Source organism: Peromyscus californicus, unplaced genomic scaffold (assembly GCF_007827085.1).
Source record: "Peromyscus californicus insignis strain IS unplaced genomic scaffold, ASM782708v3 Scaffold_5__1_contigs__length_169319896, whole genome shotgun sequence".
Lineage (NCBI taxonomy): Eukaryota > Metazoa > Chordata > Mammalia > Rodentia > Cricetidae > Peromyscus > Peromyscus californicus.
The window spans coordinates 121,584,995-121,607,631 of NW_026294573.1; the positions used below are offsets into that span (position 1 = coordinate 121,584,995).

Here is a 22,637-nt window from a genome sequence, read left to right on the forward strand (position 1 = left end):
TATAATCCTTTGCACTTTGCTCATTTCATTTCACAATTTATTGGGGAAATCATACTACTTCAAGAAACCTCATTCTACTATGTACACATACACACACACACACACACACACACACACACACACACACACACAATATATATATTCATTTTATGTGTCAACTTGACCAGATGGTAGGTTATGTTATACTGGATACACATTTTAAATATACATTTAAAATTTCCTGAAGTAACATATAAACTAGTAGGATGAGTAAAGCAGTATGCCCTCCTAATGTGGGTAGGTGGAGCCCTCCAATTCAGACATGTCATTGAAAGTAAAAAGCTGCCCGTCCTGTGGATCAAGAAAGAAAGTCTCCTTCAAGTTGGTGCAGCCATTTTTCCCTCCCTTCAGACTTGGAATGAGACTAGATTTGCTTTCAGGCCTTTCGACTCAGACTATAACTTGTGTGTAGTCAGTTCTCCTAGGTCTCCAGTTTGCCATCTATACATCCTAGGATAGTTTCTATAACCATATTAGTCAATCTCTTATAACAAACTTCCTTATGTATTCTATTAGTGCACATTCCTTGGAAGATACAGGCTAATATAGCAGAATATTCTACTTTGCAAACAATACTGTGTGTGATTTGAGTAGCCATTCTCCTACATACAGAAATTCAATATATGAACTTGTTACAACAACTAAATATCCAACTTACTTCTGCAACAGACCATTTACTTCTGTGGTCTAGAAGATGAATAAGCAGAACCCATAATTCTTTAACACAGGAGCATGAGTAGTGATTAATCATTAATGCTTCTGAAGGCCTAACCTACAAAAAAAAAAAACCACAGCTATTTACATGTTACATAACTAATTGCTACAAAGAGTTAAAATGTTTTCTCAACTTAAGAAAGTGTCATTTCACTAACTCTTTAAAAAAATTCCCTTTACAACCAAAGTACGTGATAACCCTTATTTTTAGCTAAAAAAAAAAAGAATTTTCAAGCATGGGTTGAGCAGTACACATTTAAGATTTTGTTAGAAATAAGCTCTGTGAGGACTACTAAAATAAGCACAGCAATGTAACAGCAAATAAAGAAAGTGAAAGAGCCGGGCGGTGGTGGCGCACGCCTTTAATCCCAGCACTCGGGAGGCAGAGCCAGGCGGATCTCTGTGAGTTCGAGGCCAGCCTGGTCTCCAAAGCGAGTTCCAGGAAAGGCGCAAAGCTACACAGAGAAACCCTGTCTCGAAAAACCAAAAAAAAAAAAAAAAAAAAAAAAAAAAAAGAAAGTGAAAGAGACATTGGCAAAAGCATTTTCTAATAAAACATTCTTTACACAATACCTGTTTTGAGTATAGTGTTGAATGAACCTCAGTCAGTTCCATCTTTAATACACATATACAATCATATATAATATATATATACATATATAGAGATTCCTGACAGAAATTTAGAAATAAATTTGCATGTTATAAGAAAACATAAACATGCTTCAAACGATAGATAGGCAGGAATAAGGAGTTCTAGTACACAACTGTACAGAGTAAGTATATATAGAACAAAGTATTCTGAATGTTTTTACCATACTGACAGATTTGATAAATACTTAACCTGATTTAAGCATTATATAATGTATATGCTTAACAAAACATGTTACCTCATTAAAATGTCCTAACTTTATATTTTAATGTACCACTTTAAAAATTAACTTGTAAGATGAATTCTAGCCTATTATAAACATTCATATCAAACATATATATATAAGCACATATATTTGTAAATATCTTATCAAATGTAAACATTTACATTCTCATCTAACTCCCAGATAATAGTAACCAAACACAAAGCAAGGAACTTTAACATGGAAACCATTTCAAATCGTTATATATTGAACTACATGTATTAAAGGATTGTTGTCATTAAAACATTAATAATTCTTAGAGCATTACCTTGTCATATCTGTTGAGTGCCAGGCTTATTAAGTCACAGAAAAGATTTTCACAATGTTCTTCAAATAGGCTGACATTGGTTAAATTGTCACCTGCCTGACTGATAAACTGACGACCATAAACAACTTGTTCTGCAAAATAAAATAAATTCTGCTGTAAAACTTCAGATTTTATTAATTCTCACAAGAAAATGATTTTACCTCTTAAAATTTGTCTAAAGTAAAACACAATTTAAAATAAGTCAGGTAACTGCTTATGGGTCCAGCCATTACCTAAGAAATCTTTTCCAATTCTATATTGTTTAATTAAGTTCTCTTGTATGAGGCCATCTTTGAAAAGCTTACTGCTCTATCATTTTAAAATAAAAGTCCTCATCTACATCTCTTAAGAATAAAGCAGTTAAAACATTAGTCTTTTAACAGATGCTAGTATGCTCACCACTTGTAATTATTTTGTGGCATAAAACAAAGCAAGGTAATAACCGAAGAACCAAAACTTGTACCTACATCAGTGAGTCCACTTGAATATTGTCCTAAATATATGAAATATAGTCATTACAAATCTGTGAATGACTTTTGTTTATCTATGTGTCTAAGTACATGCCTTTAATGCCAACACTCCAAAGATAGAGGCAGGTGAACCTCTTTAAGTACCAGGACAGCAGGACAGCCTGGTCAACATACTAAGGTCTAGGTCAGCAGGGTTAAACAGTGAGTGAAACTCTGTCTCCGACCCTCTCAAAAAAAGACCAAACAAAACACAACAACAAAAAATACACAGCATTCGAAATATAAGATTACTAGCCATATATACAAACCCCTAAAAGTTAGAAAATTTATAAAAGAAAATTAAAATTATGTAAAGATATGGAAGTTAACTGATAACCAGAAAACTCCTGAAGAAAAAGAGACATTCAGTATTGCTTTCCATGTATCAGCAATACATAAGTTCGTTACTGGCAAGAGTCTGAAGAAAAGGCACATAATCTAAACTTAACATCAAAACTTCAATATCCCATTCTATGTCTAAGAAAATATTTTATAGACTGTATGGACAGGTTAACGGTATATGCTTATGTGTCTTCTGGGAACCATTTATTTATAATAGTAAAAAAAAATCCAGAAACTATTGTTAAAAAGAGACATGGCTAAATACACAGCCTCATAAAAACTGAATATGTACTTTCCCCAACAGATCTCTAAAAAGGTGCTAAACGGGAGCTGGGGAGGTATCTTAGCGGGTAGGATGCTACTGCATCACTACAAAAGCCCTATTTTGATTCCCAGCACCCAAGCCAAAGTTGGGTATGGCAGTAAGGGCCTCTAATTCAGTGCTAGGGAAGGAAGATCCTAAGGGCTTGTTGGTCGGTCAGATGAGCCAAAATGGCAAGTCCATTTTCAGTTAGTAAGAGACTCTTGTCTCAGCCAGGTAGTGGTTACCCCAGCTTTTAATCCCAGCACTACAGAGGCAGAGGCAGGTGAATCTCTTCAAGGCCAGCCTGCTCTACAGAGTGAATTCCAGGACAGCTAGGGCTGTTACACAGAGAAACTCTGTCTCAAAAAACCAAAAATGAGAGATCTTGACTCAAAAAAATAAGGTAGAAATTTCTGATGTCAACCTCTGGTCACTATAGATGCTACAAGTGTGAACAGACTGCTGACATATGTAAACACATATGTCAGACACACACACATACACACACACACACCCTGCTAAATGAAAAACCACAATGAAAAGTACAACCATACCATTTTTAGTTATAAACAAAAATTAATACATGTATACCAACAGATCAAAGACTGAAAAATAAACTGACCAAGCTATTTCCACTTATCTGGGAGGGGGGGGGGGCACATGAACAGTGAACACTCTGGGTGAAATAGAGCGATAAACATTTCCTACCTACTTTTTTAAAAAATGACACAAGTACTTACAACTGTTTATTTCCTTTTGAAGAGGGTCTCTCTTCATAGCTCAGGCTGACCCAGAATTCATCTACAATCCAGGCTGACCTCATGATCCTCTCACCTCAGCCTCCTAAGAGCTGGGTTTATAGACTATATGCCAGCATACTCAGATGGCTAATTTCATTTTTAAAAGCAATGAAAATTAGAATTTTTTAAAAGAATTAAGACAGAAACCTATAAACTTACTCAATTTTTCACCTAGTATGTGAAGTATTTCCAGCACCAGCCAATGGGTATCCAAGTAGAGATGTAATAAATGCCATGATGGTGGGAAGAGCTGTGAATGACATTTTTAGTAGTAAAAATTCATACTTTACTAGATATTTTGTACTACATCACAAAACTCCTCCATGCACAAATATAGAACCAAGTAACTACCAATTAACTATCTAAAGGTTCAGAAAAATTTTGTCGTGATTAGAGAATTCTTTCACTGATGATCCTTGAAAGGATACATTTTTATTTGCTGATTTAATACAGATGTACTATTGAAAGAGCTAGATGGACTGGGACAGTACACACCCCTTTCAATCAACCACTGATTCTACTTAGCTACAAGGCTATAAAGGAATCTAAGATACAGTTTTCGCTTTAGAAATTAGCTAAGAAATATTCTTTAATGCAGGGAGTGCATAGGAACCATAAAATATAAAAAGGAGAACTTCAGATTAGCATGCCAACTATATGGTCATCCTCATTAAGAAATGGAAGTTGACAAAGATGAAGAATTTTCTCTTTCAATTCATGACTGAGCACTCAAACTCAATTCTACCAAACTCAAGTCAAAAATTTTAGCTCTATGATGGTACTGGTTTCCACTACTCAACACTGAGTATCACTGTAAAACAATATAGTGACATTAACAAGTTCCACTGAAATACAGAGAAAAAATGATGAAGGGTTTTCCCTATCAGATATACAAACACAAAAATACTAGACTAGCTTGGCAGTGGTGGCGCACACCTTTAATCCCAGCACTCGGGAGGCAGAGGCAGAAGGATCTTTGTGAGCTCGAGGCCAGCCTGGGCTACAGAATGAGTTCCAGGAAAGGCGCAAAGCTACATAGAGAAACCCTGTCTCAAAAAAAAAAAAAAAAAAAAAACAAACACTAGACTAATAACACAGTGGCACAGGGAGAGATAACAAGCAGCAGGAACAGGGAAGAGATAAACATGACATTTCAAATCAATGAGGAAAATGTAATCCATTAAAGAGTCATCACATCCATTTACAGAAACTAGTATCAGATTTCCTATCTCCCTACATATTTTTTAATCATTATGTATATGGGTGTAGTCTGCATGTATGTATATGCACCATACCCACGTCTAGTGACCGTGGAGACCAAAACAGTGCAATGAGTTCCCCTAGAACTGGAGTTACAGATGCCTGTGAGCATCATGTGGTTGCTGAGAATCAAACCTAGAATTCTGGAAGAACAGCCCATGCTCTTAACCTCTGAGGTACCGCCTTAGCATCCACCCCCTACATATAGTAAAAGAGATAAATTATAGCCATAAATGCAAAAGTATTTTTTAACAGCACAAACATAACATTAAAAAAAATATAAACACACACACAATTAGATATACACTATCTAATAAGTAACATCTCTAATGCAAATTACTACAATAGATGCTCAACTGGAAATAGTAGCTAAAGTAATGCTTTTCATATGTAAGACTGATATACTGTATATAAAAAATATATAAAATCTTGTTTTTAAATGAATATTTTATTAGAGAGTAGTATTTTGGTATATATTTTGTATTTTAATATTTAGTCTTCTAGACTTCAGATAAACTATTGTTTCAAGTCACCCAAATCAAAATTTCCACAAAATCTCAGATAAACATCCTTGTGCACAAAGGCCTCTTTCTGTTGACAGACAAGTTATGTATGTTTATTTTCTTATGCATTTGATGAATAAATAAAATACAACCACCCCAATTTACAGAAAGCAGAATGGAAATTACCCTCCAAAACTACCCATGTACCTTTATTGTGACAGAATTTAAAAAGCAATAATTGACTTGCTTTCTATAACACATTAACCTATGATTATTTTAGAACTTATTATTACATATTGATCTCTGATAAAATTTTTTATTGTTAAAGTTCACCAAAATATAAATTTTGACAAGTATCATGTTACTAAAAATTTATTGATATTAGTAAAGCCAAATATAACAGAAGGGGTTAAAAGTTCAGAAACTCCCATAAATTACTATAATTTGTCATTTACCTACACTCTAGCTTTCATATACAGAATTTGTTTTTTACCTATAAGCTAAAATGTGCTATTATACCATTAAAAAAAAAATCAAACTTCAGAGTGTTTATTACTAGTAGAAAAAAGAGGCATAGTTAAAACAACCAACCACATTCCAACAAAGTCTGAGAGATTGGAATACATAAATGTGGGTTTCAAAATGCCAAATTTTCCTTTGAAGTCTTGAGGACTGAACCCAGCACTGTCTGTGCATGTGATAAATACTCTACCATTTAGCTGTGATATGATGTAAAAGTGTATAATTCCATATGATGATTTTCCGTATGATTTTCTTTGCAGATAAGGGTATAGTTGGTAGTGTGCTGTGTCAGCATACAGAAAAGACCCAGGCTCAATTTCCAGCACTCCCTGAACTGGACATGATAGTCTGGGTGTGTAATCCCAACACTTGGAAAAAAGGCAGAAGGATCAAAAGTCCAAGATCATACTGAGGCCAGCCTCAGATTCCTAAAACAGTCTTTATTTAAAAAGAAAAAAAAAAAAAAAAGCCTTTTCTTAAATTTTACTATAACATATAAATGACATGGCATTTGACCAAACCTTTATTGATGAGAATGACAGAAATTTCAAAGAGGTTAAAGAAGTTAAGTTTTAATTGAAATTTCTAAGCATTTACACTTCCAAATAGAGAACAGCTATTGTTTCACGGTCGGTTTTAAGCACTTTAGGCAAACCAATCATTTAATTCTTCCCACAATCCTAAGTTAAATAAGTTGCATAAATGAAGAAACTAAGGTGAGACACATTTATATATATTAAAAAATACATAATTAACAAGACAGGAGATAAAAGTTTCATTTCATGCCATGCTTGTACCAATTCTTATTCTTGAATAATACTCTTTTTCTTGGGGGAGAAAAATGTTGGATAATTTAAAAAACAAACTAATCAAACCTTAATCTGGTTTTGATTTACAAATGCTCCTAGAGCAACACTGGGAAGTTCAGCTAGATGTCCAATATACAGAAGTAATCCACGAAGTTCATCAACCAACATCGAAGGAAGCTGAGCTTCCAAGGCCTCATAGGGATGGACAGGGAGATTGTGGCTCTCAGCATCTTGTACTTTCAAGAACCTAAAAAGGCATTAGATAGAATAAATACACAAGAGTCTGTGTGAATATACCCACAGATATCTGTGCAATAAGAAAAACACTCATCTGTTATCCTACCTGAAGATGAAAACTTTAATGTAGTGGAGAAATGTTACACATTGCTGCCTAATACCGTCTGCTTTGGAGTGTAAGGTGGCTATCTTCCCTGAAAAGGAAAGACACTATCAGTGATAGCTTTAACAACTGTCAGTAACCAAATGCTTTTACAGGGTTGTCTTAATATCTAACCTATTAAGTCTTACTAAGTTTACAACAAATATACCTTGAAATAACCACTTTCTCTAGTCTCTCATATCACACAGAACCCACAATAGGACTTCACATATGCTTTACCTTCCTATAATCTATTTGCAAAATCTGCTTAAAATGCAAATTCTTCAAGATTTCATTTTTCTTTTAATTATGTGTCTGTGTATGGGTATGTGTAGGTACCCAGGGAGACCATCAGATGCCCCTAATGCTGGAGTGACAAGTAGTTGTGAGCTGCCTGACATGGGTGAATGTTGGAAACGAAACTCAGTTCCTCTGCAAGAGTAGTTCATGCTTAAGGGCCCTTTCTCTAGCCCTTTGAATTATTTCTTGTTGCTCTCAAGTCAAAGTGCATAAAAGTCATCAACTATATATATATATATATATATATATATATATATATATATAAACTCCTTATAATGGTTTATAAGGCCCAAATAACCTTTGAATATTTCTCCTAAACTCATCTCCTCCCACCTTTTTCACTCAATTTCTTTAACATTATATACATTGCTGCTATATGTAAAACACTGATAATCGTTATAATACATGAGACAAAAACTAAACAAGAGAAAACAGGATGAGAATTATAGGCAAAAATTTCTATTCCATATTTAACATAAAACTTGTTCGAATTCAAATGAGCAAAATGGCTACTACTTTAGCAAAATTGCAAATGGAAATAAATATAAGATTACGCTAAGAGCTACATATTAAAACTGCTCTTTATGTCACTAATAAAATCTTTTTGATCCTTGCTATATATATATATATATATATATATTTGGTTTGTCTCTCCAAAACTTACACTGTAATTCAATTCCACTGTGGTGGTATTAGGAGTTGGAGGTAGAGGTGGTATTAGGGCTTGAAGAACTGACCAGTCACTAAGAAGGATGAATGACATCTCACAATCACAGACCACATTATTTACTAGTGGTCTGCTACAACAAGACTTTACTACTCGTGTTGTCTCTTTTGCAGGTGCCTATGAGGCCCATGTTGTACCTTTATAATATGTAGCTGCCAGATCTAGTTTCTCAGTCTCTAGAACTATACTTAAATAAACCTCTTTTCTTTATAATTTAAAAAGTCTCAGCTACTCTGTCTAAAAAGTCTCAGCTACTCTGTCACAACAACACAAAACAGACAAATTCCATTTTCACAATTCTCAGCCCATGAAAACAGTATTCTCTAAAAACTGCTAAAACCTCTGTATCTGGGTAAGATGGACTAAAGAGTTCAGATGTCCTCTATCTCCTATCTTAAACTTAAAAACCAGAAACAACATAAAGCAAGTTTTCAGGTACTAGAATCATGACAATAAATTCTACCCTACTTTATGATCATAACAGCTTCCCATGCAGAGGTAGTTTCTATGCAGGGAGAACTAGACAGAGCCCACTTAAGGAGATTTTAAACAATTAAATAATATAATAATAATATAAGAAAGAGTGGTGATTTACAGGTCTCCTTAGTGCTGCTAATCTACTCAGTGATGAGAAGAAACATTACCTTAGACTAAAGAACATTGAAAACGACTCTACAAAGTGCATACCAGTTAGGACAGTTCAAGTTTCTAACTAGCAGGAATGAGAAATAAATCACCATACATCAGAAAGGTTTGCCAGGTTTCCTCCTAGGCTACTAGAAACTGCTTATAGACACCCTCACAAAATTGAAAACAAACCTGAGAAAGACCTAATAGAATACAAGCATTAAATAGCAAGTGAGAACGAAAAATAACAAGCAAGATGAATGCTGAAAATTCCTAGAAGCAAATATATAAAATCCACATATACCACAATGTAACATTACTAGATATTCAAAGAAACAGAAAAATGTATCACAGAACCACAAAAAAAAAAACCAAGCAATAAAAACAGATCAATAAAAAACATGGACAAGTCACCAGTCACCAAGATCATGAGCAGTGATTATACATATACCTCATATATTTAAGATGGGTCAACTTTGCCTCAAATGAAAGCAAACCTAAGGGACAGAACAAGAACTTCCTGTACCAGGCATGTCTGGCATGAAACAGTCTCACTAGATGATAATGAAACAATGATAATTTGTATTTACTGCTAACATCCTATGAAAACAAGACAAATCTGACAGTTAACAACAGGGACAACAGCTAGACTATGATGCTAAAAAATAAACAATTTTCATTAAATACAAAAATAAGATACGACTCTGTGGTTATGGTAAAATGACAAGTCAAACCTTTATTATCATGTTTGAACACAGAAAAAAAGCACTATGCAACCAAATACCACAGACACCTTTGTCTTTGTGCTATTAAGTCCAGTTTAATTAGTTTGATCCCTTCCTAACCTTCCTTCCTATGTCTCATCTAATTACCTTTGCTCCAATCCAGAATAAACCCCTATCACCCTTACATCTTACCCAAATCAACAAGCACAATGCTTTGGGAAATTAATGAACCTACTTGACTAAAAACACGTTCTAGGTGATCTCTTATTTGCTAGGCATTTACTGATACTGATAAACACTTAACACGCATAAAGGCATTTAAACTTTACAAGGACTCGATCAATGACACAGGAATTGTCACATAAGAGACACACAATTAGCTAAGTTTAGAACCTAAGGTGAACACAAAGGCTCCAAATGCTATACTGAACCAAAATTATTGCAAGGAAGAACAGCTGGCCTTCCATAAAAACATTGCCTTTCAACTTCCTTCACAACCTACCTGTACACCACCAAAATCAGCAATCCACTAAAATTTATTTCCAAAAGGAAATAAAAGTAGAAAGCTGGAAAGATGACCTAGGAGGTCTGTAACTTTTTATCTTGTATTTATGTTTTCTACCCCACTCCTTGCCTCCAAAGAAATAATTCTCTCAGATAAGTTTAAGTTTTTTCAAGTCAGATTTACCTTAAATCCTACATAATTGAAAAAAATACTATAAATCTTACCTATAACAAAATTTAAATGTCATACTCTTTCAGAATACTAAATACACTGTGTTCTCAACCTTCCTAATGTTGTGACCCTTTAATACAGTTCCTCATGTTGTGATAATGCTACTGTTATGAATTGTAAATATCTGATATTCAGGATATCTGATGTGACCCCCACAGGAGTTGAAAGCCAAAGGCTGAAAGCCGCTGCACTATACCATGACCTTCTGAAACACTTCACATTTTTATGAAACCCCAGTTTCATATCAGAGCCCCATATGGAAGTCAGTGTAATAGAGTGGAAATCATTTTTTTGTGATTTAGCACACATGAAACTTACCAAAATCACAGCTGACTTGTACTAAGGATTCCAAGTTGAATAGCTGTTGCCTGATTTAAAAAATGTGAAAGAATAGATTTTAGTATAATGTAAAGCACATAGCAATTACATGGATTGGGTTTCTAACACTACTGGGTAGATTCATTATTTTATAATTCATTTTGTAAATGCTTATTAAATGCTTCCACGACAAGATTGGTTTTTCTTTTAAATTTGGTTTTTGTTTTGGGGGGCAGGTTGCAAGGGCAGAGGGCAAATGGGAGGAGACAGGGAGATAAGTGGGAACAGATTGCAAGAATCAATAAAAGCTTTTAAAAAAGTTGTCTTCAGACATTGTAAATTTTTAAAGATAAAATACATCTCTGTCTAAACTTACAAAGTACCTATAGAAGATAGATCTCAGAAACTATTTCAAAATCACAGCCTTCAGTGACAATGAGATATTTCTATCTTCAGGAAACTTAAGATACAACAAACATTCTAAGGTTAAGTGTTAGGTTAAGTTGTATCACACAGCTATGTATTGGTTCAGAAAATACAAAGAATTACTGACCTGATTAGTTCCTAGTCAACTTGATACAAGTTATCGGAGAAGAACCTCATGTGAAAAATTGCCTTTACCAGATTACTTAATAGGAAAGTCTTTAGGGCATTTTCTTGATTGATGATACGATATCGGAGGCCCAGCTCACTTGGGATGGTGCCATCACTGGACAGGTAGTCATACGTGGTGTAAGAAACCAGCCTTACTTACCCTCTTCTAGGAGGGAATGGGAGGTGGATTGGGAGGGAGAGGCTGGAGGGGCAGGAGAAGAGAGGGATCTTTGGTATGTAAAATAAATAAAATTTTTTTTTTTTTTTTTTTTTTGGTTTTTCAAGACAGGGTTTCTCTGTGTAGCTTTGGAGCCTTTCCTAGAACTCATTCTGTAGCCCAGGATGGCTTCGAACTCACAGAGATCTGTCTGCCTCTGCCTCCCGAGTGCTGAGATTAAAGGCACGTGCCATCACTGCCTGGTAAAATTTTTCTTAAAAAAAAAAAGAAAAAGAAAAAAGAAACCAGGCTGAGCAAGCCATGGGAACAAGTCAGAAAGCAGCATTTTTTGTGGTCTCTGCTTCATCCTTCATTCAGTCTCCTGACTTAGCTTCTATTAATGATGGACTGCAACCTGTAAGCTAAATAAACCTTTTTCTCCCCAAGTTGCTCCTGGTCATGGTCTTTGCAGTAGAAAAGCAAACTAAAACAGTTACATAAATGAGAAGTGAATATATAAAGCCATATGATACCTCATTGTAATTCCTGATAGTAATCCCATGTCATCATTCCTACTTGCCTTCAAATTCTGTTGAATAAAGACCCATTCACTATAATGTTCAGAATTATAGAAAAATCGCTCAGCTTGTTCTATCAAATAACAGAGCTGGAGAGATGGCTCTAGAGTCAAGAGCACTTTTTGCTCTGAGAGGACCTACATTTGGTTCCCAGTACCTATGGTGACTCACAGCCATACATAGTCCAATTCCATGGGGGATCCAATGCCCTCTAATGCCCTCTGTGGACACCAGGCATGCACGTACACATGCATACAAGCAGGCAAAACACTCATAAACATGATTTTTGTTTTAACTAAAACAAATAAAATAAAATAAAAAAACAGAATACATCAAAGATACACTGATGTCTCTTTATGAGGGCTAGAGATCAATCAAATCCAGGCTACTGTAAATGTTAGGCAAGCATCCTACCATTGAGCTATACTTGCATTGAATAAATATTTGTGTGCGTGTGTATAATATTCTATACATAACATATATTGTATATGCATTGTTTTTGTTTTTAAGACAAGGTCTTAACTGTAGTCAATGTGCAGCTTATGTTGGCTTGGAACTTACAGCAATCCTCCGGGCTCAGCCTGATGAGTGCTGAAACTGCAGGCATGAACCATAACGCCTGGCCTATCAGTGTACACACACACACAAATAAGGATTCTGAAAATCAATATAAACAACTCCTTAAAACCATTATGTTGATGATGGTAAGATGAACAAAACAAGCATTTCCCAATGCTTTTGTAATGAGTGTTGGGAAAAACCCAGCAATGTAAAACTAGAAAGCATATAGACTCAAGAGTTAAAAACAGACATACATGTACCTGAATAAATGAAAGAGCTCTCGACATGAATTTGCTAATGCTGTTTCGGTAACCCATTGGATGCCAAATAGTTCTACTGTATCCTCTTCAAAATTAGTTGGTAATGGGTCAAGATTTAAAATTAACCTGTAATGAAAATGCTGACTTAATCATTTGAATCCAGACTACACACAGTATATATAAGTCGGGAAATGCTTAGATATCTTACAACTTATATTGTGTAAAACAGGTGAAAAGAACATGACTCGAAAGGGAAAGCCTAAAAGGATTCTGGGCAATTCAGACAGTGGTCTTAGGTCATAGCATTTTATCTTTGAACAAGAGGTTTTTAAATCACCAAATATTCTGAATTATGCCTGAAGAATGACATTGTGAAGTTATGTAATGTGCTTTAAGGTTGTTAAGAAAGTATAATCATAAAAATCAGCAAAAAATTATTTCCTTCATTAATAAAATTGCGTCAAAAGACATTACCAAAATAATTCAAGAACAGCAGTTTTACTGTAATCAATTAATTACATTTATTCAACCGATGTAAGTCTATGACTCTGTATGCACAGATACTTGGACTGGAAAGAACCAGAGCAACAAAACCAGTTGTGTCCTACTTACAAACTACTGAAAACATGTAGAATGGTACTGTCCTTAAAAGGAAGTATCAATTCCAAAAGCCTAGGCTGCTCAGAAAGCAGTCTAAGTAAATTAAATGTCGGTATTCAGCTACCCACTCCTAAGAGATTATCAATCACCAAGAAAGTTCTCGGAATACTCAAAACCCAGCCAGGGCACAAACATTGACTGGAACCTTCTAGGTACTATATATACCAAACAATGTTTGATGAACACCGAAGTTGACACTTTAGTGATAATTAAATCACGCTGGTGGGGATCTTCAACTCGTTTTTGACCTACCGCTTAAGGGCGCCACTGGCAAGGTAGGACTCGCCAGAAAAAAATTTGCCTTCTCTGTTGTCAAAAGCACAAGAAAAGCAAGGGGGTTTGCACCATTCTGCCCCCAGCTCCAGCTCTAAGCTGTCGGTCAGGAACGTCGCCACGGCCGCACAGCCATCCATGATTTACATCCTGCCCTGAAATGACATCGTGGTTCCTCCCAGTTATCGTTAGGGCTCCGGAGAGAAGCTGGAACAAGCTGAAAGGTAAGGAGCTCCGCCTCGGAAACCCAAAATGGCCCCTTAGCACCTGGGAAAAACAAAACCAAAACAGAAAAACCTGAGAAGGCAAAACGTCCGCACACATCCGGGCGTCTTCCTGCGCCCCGGCCCCAGACCTGAGCCGCCGGGACTTCCAACGCTCCCTCCCGGCTACGGGTGGGTTCGGAGGCCCTCACGCACCTCAGGCGGGTTTCCTAACGCGGGCCGGGGTGGTGCGGCCGGCCCCGCCGCCTCCTTCCGCCTCAGCACGGCGTTCAGGGCGGGCGGCCGTGCCGGAAAAACCCCGGGCCCAGCGAGCGCTTCCACCCCGGAGACCCGCAGGCCGGGATCCAGAACGCGGAACCCTGCGGGACCAAGCCGGAAGCAGGCGAAATTCCCGCCACGGCATGCCCCGCCTCCGACACCGCCCTCTCGCGAGGTCTTCACTGAAACCAGAGGCACTGCCCGAGATCTCGCGAGAGCTGGTGGGTCCGGACAGAGATCGGAGTTCTGACTTTCTCTTTCTCTCTACCGTTATGACTTGGCGAGGTGAGACCGCTGTTCGCAAAGGTAGTTCTCGATTTAGACGGAAGTGAGGAGGGTGTGAGTACAGCTGGGATCAGCTTCCGGCCAGGAGGCGGCGACTCCCAGCAGGCCCGCGCCTGTCTCGGCCGCCCGCCGGGCCACCCTCTCCCTGCTCTGGGGCCCACACCGGCTGTCCTGTGATGGAGGATGCCTTCTCCTCCGAAGCCGTGGGACAGAAGAGCACACGGAGAAGAGAATCCCGTGTTCCGAGACACTGAATAAGTCGGGTTGCTTTCTCCTCAGGCATAACAACTTTTATTCCGTTTGCAATGCATCTGAACAAAGTTACAATTTTGTAAAATATGTAGTCCATTCGTTTACCTTATTACAGTGTCCTTTAAAATGGACTCCTGAGGCTTTTTCAGTGCAACCTAGAGATAGCTAACACGTTCGAATATTGCCATCCTGAGATGTAAAGAGAAAATTTTGAATTCAAATGCCGGCTGTAACTTGAATATATAGTTTTGCCTGTGTCCGCTTCATACAGAACCTATCCTAACTCTTGTCTAAGTACAACTTATTTTCTGACATACCAGATGAAGTGAGAAAAAAAACACAATATGATCTTTATTCCCGATACTGGGTAGGGCTACGGATGTTGTATTTATTCAGCTCAGTTGTACTCTGAGACTTGATGCTTTTTTATTGCATGCTGCATCTTATTGAAGAGGCTTAGCTTAACATTAATACGGCCATGATAGACTGCAGACTAACAATACTGGGACTAGGCCTCACCATTACAATAACCAGGAAAAACCACAAACTGTACCCTGCAGAGAACCAATCAGAATTGAGACAAACAAGTACTAAATGCCCTAGAACATAAAGGATAGCGTACAAAATTTGTATATAAGTTGCTAGTGTACTTGCAGCAACACCAGTACCAATCCTTGTTTGACAGGACTTCTGTGACCTCATTCCTGCCCAATCAGGAGTTAAAGCCCCATCCGAATCTAGAATTACCCCCCCCCACCCCCGCTTAAGCTCAAAATAAAGTTTCTTTTGCATACGAACTCGAGCTCCTGGTGATGTCTGGGGGGCTCATGACACGAGCATAACAATATTTATAGTCCGTGACTTACCTAGTCTGTATCATAAAGGTCTCTTCCACGATAATCTCAAGAATATGTTGCCTGAGTGTGAGAATATTTAGCATTAGCAATGCAGGTAGGACAATTTAGTTAACATATGACCAGTTTTCTTAAGTCAAGATCCAAATACACTCTTGTCTGTTGTGTTTGTTTATATTGATCAACATATGTGAATCCAGTAAGTGGACTGGGAAGAACAAAATAATCTCTATTCATATATCAATCAAGTCTATTGATGTGTTCGAATCTCCTAACAGACCTAGGAAGATTGAAGTGAAACTTAGAAAGGTGTGGACCTAGACCTTGATTTCGGGGAGGGAGGGCTGGGAGATGGGAGGAGGGAGGAGGTGGAATCTGTGGGTGGTATGTAAAGTGAGTGGAAAATTTCTTAATAAAGAAAAGTGAAAAAAAAAAGTGTGGACAAGGCTGCTGGATCCCAAAGCTAAGCAACCAGAGCTGATAAGAGGTATTATCACTCTTAAGCCTAAGGGGTAAGTGTAAACAAGAATTACTAGAGAAAAGTGGGATCTATACCTGTAGGAAACAATACCTAACAGTGTCACACACCAATGGTTGCATTCACGGGGAAGAATAGCAACTGTTACCCACAACCAATCAGGGAAAAAACTGAACCGATTAAGTACTCAAATCTCTTTCTGTGTTCCATGTCATTGGCCAAAACTAACTAAAAAACAAGGTAGAGATGTAGCCTATCAAGTATATATTCCTGTGATGGCATCCAGGCCAGAAATGAAAAGGATTAAAGGAGAGTTATGGACAGTGAATCAGAAAAAAAAATTCAATTATTTTTAATATTAATTTTGTCAAGACATAACAATGTTAAGTATTATTGTATCTATTTAGTAAATATCAATTTCCATAGATACAAATATAACTATATATTGTTAATATATATTATAGCAAATAATGCTGTTACTGCAGAAATATTCAAATGAGCAATATTGTTAAAGATAAGGTGTTAATATCTTGCCCTGGGTGTCCCCAGTTTCCTTTTCCTCGTGTTTCTCAGCCTCTCAAGTAGCTTAGACTACAAGCCATCATCACCATATACACCTATCAATTTAAATTAGAGAATTCAAATGTCTCTCTGCAATTGATGATACAGTAGAAAATTAATACAGCTATAAAAGACTGAATACTACTGCCTCCCAATTTAGCCTAATTGACCCATGTAACTCAACTAACAATAAAAGAATATACAATCTAAAAAGGAAGAGAATCAGGAGGAACATAAACAGTAAGAACTAAAGAGAACTGAGGTAATGGCTCAGTAAAGTTCTTCCTGCGTGAAGACCTGAGTTCTGTCCCCAGCACCCACATAAAAAGCCAGGTGCAATAGTATGTCTGTAATCAATGCTAGGGAGGCAGAGGCAGGAGGATCCCTGGGACTCAACTGTTAGTTGGCCTAACCTACTCTGAGCCCCAGGTCCCAGTGAAAGACTCTGTCTCAAAAGTAAGCGCCATCACTTCTGACTAATGGCACCTGAGGTTGGCCCCACATACAAATAAATATACAAGAACATAAATTCGTGAGTACACACCAAAAACAAATTTAAGGAGTAAGAGTTATCAGTGTAGACATTACAGAAATTCAAAGGATGAGGGTATTAAAAAGTATTAACAGTACACAATGAGCAAAGATGAACTCAAAAAACAACAACAAAAAAACTCCCACAAACTTCGGGGGGAATACTATCAGAAAAAAAACATTTTTAGCCAGGTGGTGGTGGCACACACCTTTAATCCCAGTACTCGGGAGGCAGAGGCAGGTGGATCTCTGTGAGTTTGAGACCAGCCTGGTCTACACAGTGAGTCCCAGGACAGGCTCCAAAGCTACACAGAGAAACCCTGTCTCGAAACACCACCACCCCCCTCGCAGAAAAAAAAGATGAGGTATACAAATTCTTGAAAGCCACAAACTATTGAAGTTCACAAAACATCTTAAAGAAGTATGGTATGAGAAAGAAAATTCAGATGAATTGGAGATAAATCAAAAAAAAGTACAACTATCTTCATTCTTTGATGACACAATTATATAGAGAGAATTATATTTAAGACATATAGAGAAGCCTAAAGAAATTCCACAGTTGTTTAAACTAATAGTGGATTCTGCAAGGTGGTAGGGTTGAATGCTAACGTACAAAAATGTTTATATGTTTACATTAAACTACAAATAAGAAATGAACATTTAGGTGATGGCTTTGCCAGCATATATATTAGAAATTGAAATGGTCTCGGTGCAAAGGATGGCATGCTAATTTGTGAAGTAGTCTATAATTTTATGTGAAAGAGAAAAATGTCAACTAAGGTAAACACATCAGAATAACAGCATTTTTTTTCACTAATAACTCTAAAAGCAGCTGACTAAGGAATGATGTAGTTAAAGCTAGGAATGTCAATAACTGCCAGATAACATTGCTATATCCAAAAAAGCTATCCTTTAAATTTGGTGGAGAAAAAGAACAGATCAGATCAGCACAAAGATCATGAAAACTAATCCACCAATTCAGAAGATATTTAAAGAATACTAAGCATGTAGGAAGAAGAAAACAGCCTCAATCATGAGACTACAGGATCATGGGGTCAATAGGTACTCAAGGGAGACCCTGAAAGGAATCTATCAACTCTAACAAGTCAAACCAGCAAATCACAAATTCAAATAGAGGAAAATGTGAAAAGCAAACAGTAATCCAACCAATCACAAAAACAAGAAAACTACAAGAATTAGTAATTATTTCTTAGTAATATTAAATGTAAATGACCTCAACATACAAATAAATAGAAACAGACCAGCTACCTAGATTAATAAACAAGATCTAACAATCTGGTGTCTTCAAGAAACACCTCACTAGTAAAGATGCCCACAGACTGAAACTCAAAAGATGAAAACGATCTATCAAGCAAATCAAAGCCAAAAATACATTTGCACAGCTATTTTGATACCTGATGAAATAAACTTCAAAACTGTTCAGAAAACATAAAGTACTATATAGTGCTAAAGGGAATATTTCACCAAGAAGATACAACAATTGTAAATGTTTATGCACAAAACCATTTCATAATACTAATAGGCATAAAAGGTCCAATAGGTAAAGATGGAAAGATGGGTAGTGATTTAGATACCCCACTGCCATCCTCAAGTTATCTAAATGATAAGTTCAACAAAAACAAAGCAAGAATTAAACTATACATTTAGCAAATGGTCTTAACATATAGACAGAGACTATTCTATTCAACAGAAACAGTCCACATTCTTTTCAGAATTCAGTGGCATCTTCTTGCCAACAGACTACATTCCAGGTTATAAGTCAATACAAAAGAATTTAAATAGTGTCTTTTTACCAAATCATAGAGGAATAAAACCAGGTGTCAGTCGCAAAAGAAAAAGAAAATAGTGAGTAGGTTGAATTGAATTTAAAAAACAAGCCCAGAATCAAATGAAAATTAAGGCACACCATCCAAAGTACTTGAGATACAAGCAAAGAGTTCTAAGAGGAAAGTTTATAGTTATGAGTGTTTACATTAAAAATACCAAGAAGAGCAAGTCAGGATATGTACACCTTAAATCCCAGAATGAGGGAGGCAGAGGAAGTTGGGTTTCTGTGAATTTAAGGTCATCATGGTCTCCAAATGAGTTCCAGAGTAAGTTACATAGTGAAACCCTGTCTCAAAAGAAGAAGGAGGAGAAGGAAGGAGGAGGGAGGAGGGAGGAGAAGGAGAAGGAAGAAGAAGAAGGAGAGGAGGAGGAGGAGGAGGAGGAGGAGGAGGAGGAGGAGGAGGAAAATAAAGCATAAAGATCTCAGATAACTTTGTTGATATATTTTAAGATCTTAGAAAACTTAGAAGAAGAAGTTAAGCCAAACCCAGCACCAGGAGGTATAAAGAAATAATGAAGATCAGTGATGAACTTGATGAAACAGATTATAAGAGCAATATACATAGAATCTAAGAGCTGGGTTGTTTTTTTTTTTAATCTAAACAAGATTGACAGTCCCTGACAAACTCGCCAAAAGAAAGCAAAAATTGAAATTAATAAAATTAAAGATAAAAAATATGGTTACTACATGGATTCTAATGAAATCAAGAGGAAAATAAGGGAATACCTTGAAAACATATTTTACCAAAACTTGAGAATCTACAAGAAACGAGTAAATTCTTTTTTTTCTTTTTTTAACCATTTTACTTTTGAAAAATTCTCTCATATATTACAACCCTACCTCAGTTTCCCCTTCCTCTCCTCCCTCAGTTTCTTCTCTCCATCTCCACTATCCCTGAGATCCATCATCCCCCTCAGAAAAGAGCAGGCCTCCCAGAAACATCAACCAAACATGGCATAGTATGCTACAATAATACCAGCTACACACCATCATATCAAGGCTGGACAAGGAAACCCAGTAGGAGGAAAAGGGTCCCACAAGCAGCAAAAAAATTCAGAGACAGCCCCTTCCCCCAAGCTTCCACTGTTGAGTCCCAAAAGAACACCAAACCAACTCAGCCCTAACATCTATGCAGATATACAGGGTTGACAGACCCCTGTATGTTCCCTGATTTCTGCCAGCCCCATGAGTCCTGGTCAGTTGATTGGGTGGGCCATGTTCTCCTGGTGTCCCTGACCCCACTGGTTCCTCCAATCCTTCCTCTGCAGGACTCCCAGACCTCTTTGTGTAATGTTTGACTGTGACAACATTTGTTCCCATCAGTTGCTGAATGAAGTCTCTCTTGTCTCTTTGATGACAATTCCGCTAGGCTCCAGTCCCAGAACACTCTGCAGGCAGGACAAACTGTAGGTCAAAGGTTTTGTGGCTGGGTTAGTGTCCCAGTCCCTCCACTTGAGGCCTTGCCTGGTTACAGGAGATGGCTGTTTCAGGCTCTCTGTCCCTCATTACTAGGAATCTTTGCTATGGTCACTCTCACAGATTCCATGGAGTTTCCATTGCACTAGGTTTCTGCCTAGCCACCGAAATGCGCCCCCCCCCCAGTTCCAGTTGTTTCTCCCAGTATTTTCTCCTTCCCTCTCCTACCACTTGATCCCTTCTATCCCTAATCCCACCCACCTCCAGGCCACCTGTGAAATCTATTCTATTTCCCCTTCCCAGGGAGATCCTCACCCACCCCCATCCCTCTGTGTTACTTAGGCTCTCTGGGTCTGTGAACCGTAGCATGACTGTCTTTTGTTTTACAGCTAATATCCTCTTATAAGTGAATACACACTATGTTTGTCTAGAAATGGGTAAATACTTAAATTCCTGTGACATACCAAAATTAAATCAAGAGGATACACATAGCTTAAACAGCTCCATACTGCTCGGTAACATTGAAACCCTAGTGAAAAGTCCCAATAAAGAATAGGCAGGTGCCAAAGAAATTCACTCTAGCTTCTACCCATTGCTGTTGCTATAATTACTTCCCAGGGGTAGAAGCAAGCATCGTCTACTCATTCTCCTAAGGTCCCAATAACAAACCTAGGCACAGTTGTTGTGGACTATTTGTTTAATGTTGCAAAGATGTGTTGCATTCTTTTATGTTGCATTTTTTAAACTCTGTAAAGTTGTGTTACTTTGCAAGCCTAAAACACCTTATTGGTCGAATAAAGTGCTGAATGACCAATAGCTAGGCAGGAGAGAGAGAGATAGGTGGAACTACCACGCAGAGAGAATAAATAGGAGGATGAATCTGGCTCAAAAAGAAGAGCAAACAGCAAGAAAAGGAGAATGAGAGGAGAACACCAAGGGCCGCCCAAATAACCAGCCACAGAGTAAGAAGGAAAGAGAGATGTATAGAATAAAAAAAGGTTAAAAGCTCAGAGGCAAAATGTAGTCAAAGAGAAATGGGATAATTTAAGTTAGAAAAGCTGACTAGCATTTTATGCAGCCTTGGTGCAGGGAGGAGGGGCTTGGACCTGCCTCAACTGAATGTTCCAGGCTCTGCTGACTCCCCATGGGAGACCTTGCTTTGGAGGAGGTGGGAATGGGGGTGGGTTGGGAGAAAGGCTGGAGGAGGCGGAAGGAGGGAGGAGAGGGGAATCTATGGTTGGTATGTAAAATGAATAGAAAATCTCTTAATAATAACAACAACAACAACAAGCTGGCTAAAAACAAGCCAAGCTAAGGCCAGGTATTCATAAATAAGAATAAATCTCCATGTATCTATTTGGGAGCTGGGTGGTGGGTCCCCAAAGAGTTAAAAAACAAAACAAAACACCCAACTACACACAATTATACCAAAGTTCACTCTAGAATCAGTTTATTGGGCTTCCTTACAGAGCATAGATGAATCATTGTTTCCTGAGGTATGTGTTCTCTCCTACAACAGACTGTACCTGGAATGTCATTACCCAGCAGGGAATGACTATTAGATTTCCCCTTAGCCAAATAGATAGAGACCCTCTCCTCATCTACAGTGTCCTATATATTCTAGCACTCCTGAAGGTCATCTGCAGTTAAGTCTGAATTGCATACAATTGATTGTAGGAAGTAATTGGTATAATCAGGTGAAGGTCTCAGGACACTCCCCACCTCTTCATGAGGTGACATAAACAGTCAACAAGCCAAACTGTGGTAATTCTTTTATAAGGGGCACACCTGAACAAGATGACAGTTCCTTGGCTCAGAAGACAGTTATAATAGTTACCTAAAACAGAAAGGGAAGAAAAACCACATTCTAGAACAAATCCATTCTAAAGCACCAGCATTACTCTAATACCAAAACCAGATAAGGACATAACAAAGAAAATTATTGACTAATTTTCCTGATGAATATTGATACCAAAATTCTCAATAAAATTCTTGCAAGCCAAACTCAAGAACA

At 37.4% G+C, this 22,637-nt stretch overlaps 1 protein-coding gene across 2 annotated transcripts in view; it reads right to left on the reverse strand.

Annotated features, from left to right (window-relative positions):
• Mms22l (MMS22 like, DNA repair protein) overlaps positions 1-14,732 on the reverse strand; it is a 124,555-nt gene extending 109,823 nt beyond the window's left edge. For both annotated transcript variants that reach the window (XM_052717756.1, XM_052717755.1), the window contains exons 1-9: positions 14,335-14,732; positions 13,895-14,182; positions 12,983-13,108; positions 10,833-10,882; positions 7,364-7,451; positions 7,087-7,267; positions 4,086-4,176; positions 1,933-2,063; positions 698-811 (exon numbers count right to left, since the gene is read on the reverse strand). In XM_052717756.1, coding sequence (XP_052573716.1) covers positions 698-811; positions 1,933-2,063; positions 4,086-4,176; positions 7,087-7,267; positions 7,364-7,451; positions 10,833-10,882; positions 12,983-13,108; positions 13,895-14,055 — 942 coding nt within the window. In that variant the 5' untranslated portion in view covers positions 14,056-14,182; positions 14,335-14,732. The remainder of the gene's footprint in view (positions 1-697; positions 812-1,932; positions 2,064-4,085; positions 4,177-7,086; positions 7,268-7,363; positions 7,452-10,832; positions 10,883-12,982; positions 13,109-13,894; positions 14,183-14,334) is intronic.
• Between the last annotated feature and the right edge of the window lie 7,905 nt (positions 14,733-22,637).